The 13272-nt window shown below is 40.2% G+C and overlaps 1 protein-coding gene across 2 annotated transcripts in view; it reads right to left on the reverse strand.

Moving 5' to 3' along the window:
- The window catches only part of TRIO (trio Rho guanine nucleotide exchange factor), a 245030-nt gene that overhangs the window by 5502 nt on the left and 226256 nt on the right, over positions 1-13272 (reverse strand). The window contains exons 47-54 of one of the 2 annotated variants that reach the window (XM_063162709.1): positions 12238-12415; positions 10635-11407; positions 6211-6458; positions 5271-5409; positions 4898-4925; positions 3905-4067; positions 1798-1919; positions 166-244 (exon numbers count right to left, since the gene is read on the reverse strand). In XM_063162709.1, the coding sequence (XP_063018779.1) occupies positions 166-244; positions 1798-1919; positions 3905-4067; positions 4898-4925; positions 5271-5409; positions 6211-6458; positions 10635-11407; positions 12238-12415 (1730 nt within the window). Of the gene's footprint in view, positions 1-165; positions 245-1797; positions 1920-3904; positions 4068-4897; positions 4926-5270; positions 5410-6210; positions 6459-10634; positions 11408-12237; positions 12416-13272 lie in introns of those variants that run through there. The other variant, XM_063162720.1, reaches the window with a different exon arrangement.

Raw genomic sequence — 13272 nt, forward strand, 5'->3', positions numbered from 1 at the left:
CATCTAGTGCTGGTAAAAGTCTTGCTTCCTCACTTCTACTAAATCCAACAAAATTCTGGCCTTTTAGGCTCGTACACTAAGTATTTATCGAGGAGAATTTAATTTTTGAAAGAGAAGTCAGTATTTTGACACAGACAGCTTTGAAGATCAGCATACAGAACACACCTGCCAAGCTCAGCCACTTCACTATAGTGGGAATCAAAGTTGTCTTTCCAGATTACCATGATCCCATCACTTCCAGGACCTAAACAAACAAACAAAAAAGAGAAGGACAGGATGTCCAAGATTTAATACACTCAGATCCCTTGGCTATGAGGGGAATCACCCCATCTTATTAATCCCCATATGACACACAGGGTGGCATCAGGACAAACTGGATTATACACCAGGGCAGCCCAGCCAATGCAGTAGAACCAATCTATAGTGGAAACGTTTCAGGTTACAGTGGGAACTGTCTATATAGGAATGAGTAACCTTAGCAAGCTGAGGGAAACAGTGAAAAGACATCTTACATTATACCTCATAATCCATAATACACCTGTCACTGGAAAAACAAGTGGCCAGGCTGTGTAGCAGCTACCTTAGAGAACAACTCTTATTTTTCAGGAAATGCTAGTATAAAGACCAAAATTTCCCTTCCAGCTTCTTTTATATATTGCAACACACTGATCAAAGGGCTTAGCTGCTGTCTGTCTTGGGTCAGTGAGCAAGAAGTGCCTGAAATAATCATCACCTCAATATGTTATCAGTAAGGCACTTACTGTGGCTACCCACAGGCAGTGCTCAAAGTGGCACCACTGAACATAAACACCCAAAAATTTCAGATAAGATTTGGAGGGTTTAAAATTCCAAGAAAGCAGCAAAGGTCTTTGAAAAAAAAGGAAGAAAGACTGTATTTTGAAGAGGTTTGGGACAAATCCCCATATCAGCTGAGAAACTTCATGTCTTGGGGTTTTTTATGTGAGTCAGTTTGAGACAGAGCCATTCTGCTATAATCTATTAGCTAATTCTCACCAGTGGAAAAATATATGGGCCTCACAATAGACTAAAAGACCCAGATGGCATCAATTGTTATGAGCTGTCTTGTAAGAAAATTTTTGATCCTGCTGTCTATATTTTCCCTATTTCTAAAATGGAGAATTAGGAATGTTTAGGACAAGAATAAGTGAATGTATGAACACTCTCCAAAATTTATCCCTATGTCAGCAAACACATCAAGTAAAAATCTATTTTGCCCTTTGCTGTCTGTGCCCAAAACACAAGCATTTTTTATCTTTGCATGTTTCCTTTTCATTCCTCACAAACATTCAGGTTACCTTGCTTCAGTTACTGAAATACTTCAACTGTATATCAGTGATGCAAAGACAAGAACTAGTTGTATGTTCTAAAAATTGTGGCTTTACACTTCAAGAAAAGGAGAAAAATAAATTATAAAGTAATGCCACTCTTTTCTTATCTGTACACTTAAGAAATTATGTTAGCATCGTAGCATTCACTGAGACTAAACTAAGAATGCTGATGATAAATAAGATTTTATCAGTGTGTTTGAACTAGTACTGGCAAAGTGAATGCATGTTGACAGTACTGTGGAATGTGTACATGAACCTCTAATCCCTTACATCCTAAAACTGCAGCTATTCCCGCTGAAACAGGCGCTACATGACAGGTAAAGAGGCTCGTTATCAATGCTCTTTAACAAAGGGGTGCCAAGGAGCTGAGCTTTTCTTGTTACTGTTCTATGGGTACCAGGCACTTTGACTGTACCTAGGCTTCAGAAGAAGGCAGAGCCAGGCCTACCTAAAACTCGTAGACTGGCGGAGGAAGAAACCGAACCCATGTCGTTTGCAGCTATGCACGTGTAGATACCATCGTCTTCCGCAGTGACGCCTACGATTTTCAGCGACGCCTCTCCCAGGTCACTGCAAACACAACGGCAGCTGTTAACCTTACAGTAACTGCACAGACCTGAAGCTGTGAAAATCAGACAAAGTTAGGCTGATATTCTTTATACTTCTTATTCTCCAGCTCTTATCTCTCTCTGGATGAACACAGTAAAACCCGTATCAGAAGCGTTCACCAGAACCTGAGCACTTTGTGGTTATCCAGTATCTTGGGAAGTCCTACAAATCACTAGAAAAACATCCTGACTGACACTCTGTCTCACCATGTCTCAGCCTCTACTGTTGGAAAAATCAAGTACTCCCCCTGTTTCTTCCTGCTTCCTTTACCTACTTCAAGTTTTCAGAAGCCATATTGAGACAAATATCCATCCTTGTTCTTTCTGAAAGCTTCGTTTCCATCCGTGACTCCCAGGAGGTGTCAGCTGATCAGCCATTTCTGCTTTCAGAGCACTAAGCCTTGTAAGAGCCGGCTTGCCCTTCAACACAAAAGGCACGCTTCACCACAACTTTGGAGATCTCAGAATCTGGGAGAATGAGGATGGAAGGAAACTAGAAAGGACTTAGGTTTACTCTCTGCTCCAGAGCAGTGACAGCATTAAGCTAGGTAATACCAGAGCAGAAAGACTCTGCAGGCTCTTCCTTAGTCTTTCTCACTGGTCAACCACCATTTTTGTTTGATGTTTTGTCTTTAAATGTTTCCTTAAATTTTCCTTTGTGCAATAAATTTCTAGTAGTCTTTTGACTAGCTGCCATGGACATGAACAATAGATAATTTAATTTGCAAGTCTCTTAAAAATGTGAATACTTGGCAAGACCCCCTAGACTTTTCATCTCTAGGCTCAAACCAATGCTAACATTGTGTTGTTTTTTTCACAATAATGCATATTTTCAAGATCTTTTATCAGACTTTCCTTTGGATTCATCTCAGCTGCCACAAGTAATTTTACTGACTGACCCAAAACCTATTTGCAGTGGTCTTCACCACACAATTTCAGGAAAAAAAAAAAAAGTAAACTTTAGGAACACAAGAAGATGACACCCTTCTCCAACTCAAAGAACATTTCAGGATTATTTCTAGAAATCTGTCAGTCACAGCCAAGATTATTCACTGGATATAATTCTGTAATGAGCAACAGTGAATTAAACCTAGCAAATTTAACTCTTACACATCTCCAAACAGCCCTGGATGCAACAGTAAAGCTGCCATATTGCCTTTGTCTTTCCATTAAAAACAAACAAAAAACCCAATGAAAAGAAAAAGCAGAAGCAGCAGAAAGTAAAGAACAGTATAACATGCCATCAACTTTTCACAAAAGAGCCCTTCATTCTGAATTAAGAGTATAATTCATAATTATGCCATTTCTTCACACTGAAGTTACTCATTAAACTACATTTTCTGTATGTAAAAGATGCTTTTTCGGAAAAAAAATTTCTTTTTTAATCTGCAGCTTCCTATTCCAAAATAACAAATTCTCCTGAAATATTTATCCTGGTGTTTGATTTACCAGTTATTCTGTTATGTTCTAACATAGCAAAGCTAAAACCAGAGAAAAATGTTAATATCCATGCTTCAACAAAGAAGAGTGATGTTGTCACATCAGTAGGAAGCTGAGGCCTCTTTGCAAAACACAGTAGTGTGATCTGAGGGCCACTAATGGAAATAAGGGCCTGGCAGGGTCTGTCACAGTACTGGCATGTCACAACACATGGGTCTGTTTCAATGACCAGGTCAGTGTGACAGACCACAACAGTTTCTGCAATAGCAAATGAAAAAGAGCAGATTCATTTTATTTTGTTTTTAAAAATCAACTGATTATAACATTTTGTTACCCTAGCCATATGCAGAAGTTACACAACATTTCTGGAAAATCTCAGTGATGATATATTTCTGTCTGAGAGCAACCCTATCCTCATAGCTCAAAGCCAAACGCTGTCCCACACCAGGGGTGCAAATTAAAAACGTCACAGTTTGAGCAGTTCCTGTTGACCATGGCACAAATTACCTGTAGGAAATGCTGTGATGGCCGTCATTGCTCAGTGTATTATGATCAGGACCTTTCCAAGTAACTGAAGCCTTGGGGCGACCACAGACTTTACACCTAAGCACGATGGTCTCTCCTGTCTCACATGTTACCTCACTCAATGGAATTATAAACTCTGGGGGAACTGGAAAAAGAGAAGTAATGGCATTAGGTAAACTGAAGCAAATACATTTAATTTCTATTCCTTGCACTGTTTTCTATTAGATGAAGCCGTACTTTAGATTTCCAAGGTTAATATATATCCCCTGCCCTTGGAGCACATCCATGGTTAGGCCCTTTGCTGGGGCTCTACAGAGCCAGTAAATTTTTCTCTACATGAACTTGGACACAACACTACTGCTGTGCCACAGATAACTCTGAAGCTTACCATGGTGAACCAAACACCCAGTTTATGGTAAGTGAGGAAAGTTGTCTACACTGAAAAGTGTTGATGGATGTGCTCAGCTAGGCTATCTTTATATCCAGCCAAGTTTGCAAAAAACACTTCATCCACTGAAGCACTTTAGGGCTTTCCCTTTTCCACAGGTGAAACTCAAAGACTTTGTTTCTGTCTATTAAACTAAAACCCCAGTTTGGCTCTGAACCCAGTGGGCCACCATCTCTGTCCTGATCTACCTCTGCCCTGAAGAGGTCCTGAATGTTTCCTAGGATGCAAGATTGAAAATAAAGCAGCTCCAATTCCTGGCCTTGTTACTTTGCAAATTCAGCAAGGCCCCACTTCCATATGGAACATATCATATGGTCATTGAGTTTTATGTTGTTTTGATCTTGTGAACAAAAAAGTGTTTCTTGCATCTTAAAAAACAAATATTATGTATTTCATTCTATCTTATCTAAAAAGAGCCCACATATATTTCTGTAGAAAGCACTCAGTTCCTGACATAATTCATATCAAGCAAATAATGTTTTAATCAAATTTATTGACTGAAACTTTTAAAAATTAAAGCAACTTACCATCATAAATGTAATTGGGGTTGAGAAGCTGGAAAGGAGAAATTAAAGAATTAGTGTCCTGATAATCTTATAATAACTTAAAGAATGGTAGAAAACCAAGCACAGAGATGGACCAAAGTTAGCTGTACCCACAATATCCAAGAAACATTTGAATACTACCATTTCTGCACCACTTTATTCTTTTTGGGCTATCTTTTTTTTTGTATGATGTTTTCAGGTTTGAAGGTTTTAACTTCCTGTTTTCAGATATGGCAAAAACTGTCCACTAAAGCCACTGATGCCTTTGATTCCTTCCTGTGAAGTTCTGACAGAAGCTACTTTTAAAGAAATCCCAACCCAACTTCTTTTGGAAGCAACACCTTTGAAGACTTACTTTTACAGAAACCTTGTTGGCAAGTCCTTCTCGGGATTTGCGATAACCATTTTCTAGCTTGCCTTCCCTTTTGCCGTCTTTATCTTTTTTCTCAGATTTCTTCCTTAATCGGAGTGCTGTGTGCCAAGACGTTGACTTCCTGAACACAGAACACGAAACTCTGATCAATTCTTTTCAATTCCCTGATATGCCCTATACTATCTAGTTTCACATGGCATTGGGAAAGTATGTCAAAATGTTATTTCTATGTATTACAGTATAGTAAAATGAAATACATTAAGTATTCCATAAGGGATGCCACCCTTGGCTAAAACTGTGAACAAGCTAGTAATGTAGTCTGAAGTTCAGTATTCCTTGAAATCATTGCTCAAATGGTAAATTTTCTATAGGAAAATGCAAACTGTCAATCTAATTGAACAACTAAGAGTATGAAGCCCATACCAAATGCAGACTTACAAAAGATTTACACAAAATTCAAACTGAACTTTGATACAATTTCTTCCATTGCAGAGATGAAAGAGTTGTTCCTAGCATATAGTAATTTTCAATAGGCTTTTGGCTTAAAGCAGATATCTAGGAACTCTGAAATCTTGTTTTATTTGAACAAACATTCCCCGTTTTCCTAGACAAAAGTGTCTAGACTGGCAATTCATTCTATTAAATAAACAAGTTAAAATAAATGGTTTCTGCTCTTAGATAAGGCATTCTTTTCCCAGAAGACTAGGCTATTGCAACTCTTTATTAAAGAATATGTGCTTCTGGGATCTTTTTCTCTAGCTTTATTTTGATGGTTGCTAAGAGACCTCTTCAGTACTTGTTCTGCTTGTTGTTCATTTATTTCTCCACGATCACATCAACTTTTGGCCTTAAACGTTCAAAGTTTTCTCTAAATTGGAAGTTTTATTCCTTCCTCCCCTTCTACGCACAGCCAGGCACTCACTTGATGGTTCCATCAGGGTTGTCAATGATGATTGCACTGGTATGCCCCAAGACATAGCCGGGAATCCAGCCCTCGGCTGCGGGGCACTGATCGGTGGCGGCTCTGAACACCAAAAACATGTTCTGTTGGTTGCTGGCTAGAATCTGCACGACCTCTCCTTGGTAGACATTTATCTCATCCTCCTTCACTGCCGTGTAATCGTGTGTCACCAGCATGGTGGAGATATTGCTACTGCTGCTACTTTCACTCTGCAAGCGTCAATCAGAAGCAGAGAGAGCAGTAGGGAAAAAAAAAAGAGAATCCAGTTTAAAATTCACGAAGAAGACAGGCTGTTCTTGGCCTGCTACATTACCTACCTAATCCACTTGGTTTACACTGTAGTCAAAGAAAAGAGCAATGTTCTCTCTTTTACAGTTGCCTGTGTCTGTTTATCTTGTGCATTAGTCTGATATTTGAACATCTTTATGTAGTGCTGCTGCACAAATTTATTCCCAATACAGTTACTCAATATAATTTCTGTTAACTAGGAGTCAGTTTATTCACAAATTGCAACTTGTCTTCCTTTCAAGCTCAGACACTGAACCTTGCATCTTCATCAGGCATCAAAACTACAGTACAAGCATGTGAGACAGTTTTTCATGGTCTTCTAAGTTCAGTTTCCAAATCATAGTCATTAGCTCATAATCACTGGAAACTCCAACAATGAAAAATACATGTCGTCTTCCTAGCACTACCTGTCAGATCTCAGACACGGCCCTTGTGCACACAAAACATGACAAGCTACAAAAGAACAAAACAGGGTTTTGACAGCATCTCTCAAAACTACAAGATTTATCTCTGGTTGCATCTGTATGATCAGGTTTATTCTTTTAAATGCAGAGGATGAAGTAAATTAGGGAAACAAGAAATTATTAATTTGACGGTCAAAATAGACCCACTAAACTCTGGAAGAATCGCTTCTAATTGATTAGTGACTAAGATAGCTGAGTGTTGTTACCTGTTTATTGTACACTTTCAATTACTGTCCATGATTTTGTTTATTTCCCCAGCAAGCATTTGTGGAAAGCTAATTATGGCTGAGAAGGTGTATATTCAAAATCATATTACCTGAAGAACAAAAAGCCTACTCCTGACAATGAACCTACTGGAAATTATTATTGTTTTAAAAGTAAGACTTACTTTGTCCATTTACATCTATTCCTTATACAAGGTTCAATAAATAGAAATGTGAAAACTATTATCAGATTACACAACCGACTTCCTCAGTAATTATTTCTTTCTTGAAACAAGTTAAAATCAAGGTGAATGGCCTATTAATGATGTGGCATGAAATGTGTGTGTGTGTGTCTTTTGTCTCTGTTCTTACTTCAGACTGTTTCAGGTCTCTCAGTGCCAGCGAGGGCTTGCTACGGCTCAGCAGAAGCTGAGCTGAAGAAGGAAATGAGTACCCATGTCCTGGGTACCCCCACTGCTTATAGAGCAGAACCACATTAGTACCCCTCATGTGCTAGTAGCCAGTGGAAAGCCTGGCACACAAGATTAAAACAGCATCATTTTTTATCTTTTTTTTTCTCAAAACTGTCAAATATTTCTCAAATATTGAGGAGATACAGAGGGGTTCAGCTGACAGCCTGGTGCACTGGGAGCCCTAAACACTGCGTTCTCTTGCAATCTGCTAAAGGCCTTGAACAAGTCACTCCATCCCTCTGTGCCTGTGCTTCCCTGAGGACTCTGGCTGAGAAACCAAGACATTTGGAATGGAACAGTCTCAGATTACTAATTTCATAGCATGTTTAACACCCTGATGCTTGGAGTGCCAGTGACTGTACATTTTATTCTAGATGGACTGTTATATTCAAATGAGTAACTCAAAGCTTCTTTTTTGCCATATCAGAATGATGAAGCATATGCTACCTCAGTGAAAGAAGATCTCATTGTGGATTTTAACTCTACTAAAGGATATTTACATTAATTTCACATGCTGTATTTCCAGTGGAGAACTAATTTCTTTCTCTGTTTAGAAGATGGCCTGCATGGCCTTTTGTATTAGTAAGTCCTTTCTATGACTCAGGCAAACTGAGAACAGCTGAACCAAAGAAATAAAATCTCATTTTCAGTCATTATTTAAATGAGGATGACAACTTGCTACACTCTTTTACCTAGATGAAAAACAACTCTATTCAAAAAAGCAGCTTTTGTTGACTTCTCCTGTTAAGAATTCCACAGAAAATGAAGGAAAGTTGCAGTATCAACCTAAGCCTCAAACCTTGCCTCACACGCTATTCCTGAACATACTGTTTCTTAGGATGCAGCAGAATTTGTGTAACTGCAAGACTGACCTTTCTATAACATAACATTTCTTTCTGACATTTAAGTCTTGTAGGATCATAATAAACTCTGAATATTTCTTATGTTCAACGGGGACACTTAAATCTGTTAAATAAACAACTGTCTGGTAACTACTAAGTGACAAATGTTCCTGAGAATGTGTTTATACCAGAATTCATTCTCACCCCGGAGAGATAGCCTTTCCTTTTGCCTTGCAAGGAAGCAATTATTCTTGCACAGTAATGTTTTCTTACTGAAAGTACTTCTGGTCGTCACTGACCTCAACTATGGGATTACAGGAGGATCTACAAACAAAATATAAAAAGTTCCTCCCATATTCCTCAACTAGCAAAACTTACTCTTTTTTCTTCTTAGAAGTAATTTTTCCTTAAATAATCTACCATAGCCATATGTGCATGGGTATATCCATACAAAAATAGTTAAATTAAAATAAACCTTCACACCCATTTTCTCCAACTTGTTCAATGTGGTGTAGAATACTGATGATTGGTCTAGAAATGAGGTTATAAATGAGAACTTATGGCCCATCTCAATTACCAAATAAAAGAGTTATAGAGCTGTAAACATAGAGCTGTGAAGCAGAATGCATGCATTCCAACATTACATTTTATAGTGAGATAAAAACAAGCAATGGTGTCTTTGCTGAGATAATATCGAAATCCAAATGTTTTGAAATCTCAGTGCCATCCCATCTTTCTCCTTTTCCTTTTTAATGCAGCAACCTGAATTAGTATTATGCAAGTACCACCATCTTAATTCACATACTATGCAGTAAATGCAAAATATTCAAATTACCCCAGATTTTGCATTACATTACATCACATCACATTTTGCTAGACTGAAGATCAATGCAAGACAGAGCTAAATCAAAAAAAAAGCTGAAGGAAGATCAGGATAAAATTACAAGACATGCAAAGCAAAATTTTTTTCTTCTGAAGCTATTATAAAAGTAAGTGTAAGAACTAAGAAGTCAAGAAAGCTTTGTGTGTTAAACAGTTCTATAAAGAAACACATGCATTTAAAAAAGGTCCAGCAAGTTAGGTGATTTGCAAAACTAGTATTGCATACCATTTGTGAGAGAGTAGAAAAACAAACATTCATGAACACAATGCTTAGTGAGAAAAAAATCATACGTGAGTTATAAAAGAAAGGCACCATAACCTGCCTACCGCCTCCATGGCAAATGCCTCAACATTTTTGCTTTCTATTTGCACGTGCCCCAGTGCTGGCTGTGTTGCTTTCCTGGTGGATGTTATTAGGGATAACGTAGATTCTGTTGACAGCCTGGATTTCTACACAAACACACCAAGTGCACACTAAGAGGCTGAGTCTCCAGAAAACCGAAACCATTTCTTCTTACAAAGGAGAACAGACAAGTGGAGCGGGTAATCGTTTTGGTTGTAGTAGAAGTAGGATTATTGTCGCTGGGCTTTGCTGGCCTATTTTGAGTGGATTGCAGCAAGCTTCCTTGATCAAACACAGGATTTAAAAAGAGATTGATGTATAACAACTAAGGCTGAAAGGAGAGGGGGGAAAAAATAAATTAAGAAAAAAATAAAACTCAGGCAGCCCAGGGAACGTAGATGTCTCCACGAAGTTAAAACTCAACAGGACAATGGTGGCAAATTTGTGCGTGAAAGGGAAAAAAGCCCCAAGGCAATCCGCCAAAATCCTGAAGTCAGATTTAAGTGCTGGCACAATGCATACCCCAAAGTGCTCTGGCTGCCACGCTTCAGCATGTTAATTATGTGCCTTCAAATTAGAGACCAAAAAAGCAAGGACAGCGAGTTAGTAGGTATCAGCCTAGTGATCTATATTTTCAGCAGAGGCAGAAATCGCATCTAATGTTAGCAGTCGCTTTTGTGTCTGTATACATAGCCATGCTGGCATGTATACACACACACAGTAGACACTCTTGGCGTTTTAGTGTGCAGAAGATACCGGAACAGTTGATTATTTCAGAGCAGAACAGCACCGGAGAGCCAGAAGTTAGTACGGAGAATGATGGCAACGCACAGAAAGGGAGCATGGGAGGTTTTAGAAGAGCTCGCAGGACAGAGGTGCTCCGCTCTTACCCCATTACTCTGGGTGGAGTGAACTGACTGCTCGCTGGTCGAGGAGCATGTGCTCATGCGGTCTGTGTCCTTGCTGTGTGAAGAGTGGCGGTGGACCTGCCGCTGGAGGGAGTCATTGTCCCCAGGGAAAGTGAAGGAGCCAGGGCGGCTGGCAGGGGATGCTGGGATGGAGCTCCAAAAGGAGCCCTTCTGCAGGGGGCTGCTGGGTGGAAAGGTTTCCTTGCCAAAAGGAGAAGGGAAAGTCGTGGACAGAGGAGAGTTCATTGGAGAGATGGCTCCTGGCCTTGGCTTCCCAAGCGTCAGTGATCCTATGCTGTTCCTTGTTCGACTGTCCTCTGAGATTCCACGTGAGTCTTTCTGGGCTCCATCAGCTGAGCCAGAAATGTTTCCTGCTGTCTTCCTGGGACTTTCAATAACTTTCATCTTGGGAATCTGTTCAGCTTCTCTCTGAGGACCATCCGGCTCTGCACTGGGAGGGTGCCTGTCTGGCTGGCTCAGGCCAGTTTCTAAAGAGGTGTTGTAGTGTGTCAGGGAGTGATTGTGAATGGACATACCTGACATCTTGTCTGCCTCTGCTTGGGCCGAGGCTGCAGAGGAGACCAGGACTGGGGAATGGTGTCTGACAGGCTGGGGGATCCGGGATGGCCGGCTACGGCTGGAGCTGGGGATGCCAGTACAGCTGCTGGGGCCGCCGCTGTTAGCGCTGCCGCTCCCGCCGCCGCCGCCTCCGCCACTGCTGTGGTTCCTCTGGTACTCGATCGGGGACGTCAAGGCTGCAGCGGGGGCGAGGGGGGAGGCGGTCAGGGGAAAGGGGGCAGGAGAGGGAACAGGAACAGTTTAAAACAGACATGTCTACTGGCAAAAAGGGGAGTGCTGTTCAAATAAATTTCCTTAGCAGTGGAAAGATGCCACAGACCTCAAGTCGCTTTTCTGTATCTAACCTTCATGACCTGCTGCATCTACCAATATTAAAGATTACAAATCTGAAACTAAGAAGATGTTTTCCTCTAGGATTACACTGTCAGCCAGCAGCCAAGTTGGGAAAAAACAGGTGTCACTCCACATTCTCTGCTTGTTGTTACTCATTATAACTGTTTAAAAAAATCTAGGTTGGAACAAAAACCGATAGATATAAAAATAGAGCAAAACCCTTTTAGTGTCACAGAGGATGATACCACCTTCTACTTTTCTCCTGCAGAATCTGAATGTTGCTGCCACAGTAAGATGCAACAACAATGGCCACCAAAATAATAGAAGCAAAACATATTCTGAATAGATGCTTAAAATTCCACTTGGGTTTAGCCTTTAAAGGCTTGCAGTTGCTTAAAAGGGGTACACAAGCTCTCAACGGATGGCACCTATCTTGATTCACTCCTACAAAACATTTGGAAAATTTCACCAAGAGAACACCATGTAAATTCAGATTACCACGCTTATAATAAATGCAAGCATCTGTTCTGAAGCAGAAATGTGGCACATATCCCCCAACTGTTCTGTATTAGCTCAGGAAAAAGGCAACTTGCAAAACGTTTCAAAGCCAAGAAAAAAGAGATGAGAGAAAAGTCATCCAATTACGAACTTTCAGTAAAATAAAATAATTTACCATTTAAAAAGTTGCGCTGGTTTTCCAAAATTTGGTTAATTTCATGGATCCATAACTGGCGGACTCCCGGACTGGCAGAATGCAAAATAAAGGTCTCCGTGACATCGCCCGTTCTTGATGTTAGTGCAAATTTACATGGATCGCTGTCCACATTTTCCTCCAGAGAAAGGCAACTCACCTTCATGAAAAGAAAATAGCATGTATTTTATGGGAAACATACCTCTAAAATCTCTTTCTTAGGAGTTTAGTCAGATCTTCAAATGATAACCACTCATTCCTGTAGCAAAATTATACCATGAAATGAAGTTACTTAATTCCAGTAAACTAAGAATTAGTGTACAGCTTACTGACACACTGTGCCTGAACAATCTCCAGCAGGTCAGCATGGCTGAATGTTCTCCATCCCTCACTTTCCTTTCAGATTAGTTAAAATGCTGGGCCTGCTGTGCAGCTCTCTCTACCACCAGCCCCCACTAAAGGCTTCAGCTGCAGATACAGCACTGCCTTGTACCTGGCTGTTCAGCCAGAGCTACGAACAGGTTCAGCTGGCAGGCAGAGCACCAAGGTGAATTAGGGGCAGCAGGGTGCACCCAAAACACTTCATAAGGGCTGCTGACTTCTAATATCAGTTTTTTTCAGGAAAATCTTGAAGTGGGGAAACACTTTGTTTGAGGAATATCTAAGAAGGTCGCACTATTTACAAATGTTATCTACATATTTGGGTATCATAAAAGATACAAAAAGAGTTATTTTCTCCAGTGGCAATGACTTTGCAATGTGGTGTACAGCACAGAGCTGAAAACTAAACTTTGTGAATGCTTGTACAGCACTTTGTGCCAGAAGACCTGCTTTGATATCCTTCATGCAGGAGGCATCAGAGTACTGGGATCCAAAGATCTCCACCTAACACTGGAGTGAGAACAAATTCAGTAGGAAGTAATTTCAGGAAATGACTGGCACTTCATTGTGCTCTAGGGATGCACACCTAGCTGTCACTCGTGACTGCCCACAGAATGAGAAACTGTTACCTTAGCA

This window comes from Melospiza melodia, chromosome 1 (genome assembly GCF_035770615.1).
Source record: "Melospiza melodia melodia isolate bMelMel2 chromosome 1, bMelMel2.pri, whole genome shotgun sequence".
NCBI classification, from domain to species: domain Eukaryota; kingdom Metazoa; phylum Chordata; class Aves; order Passeriformes; family Passerellidae; genus Melospiza; species Melospiza melodia.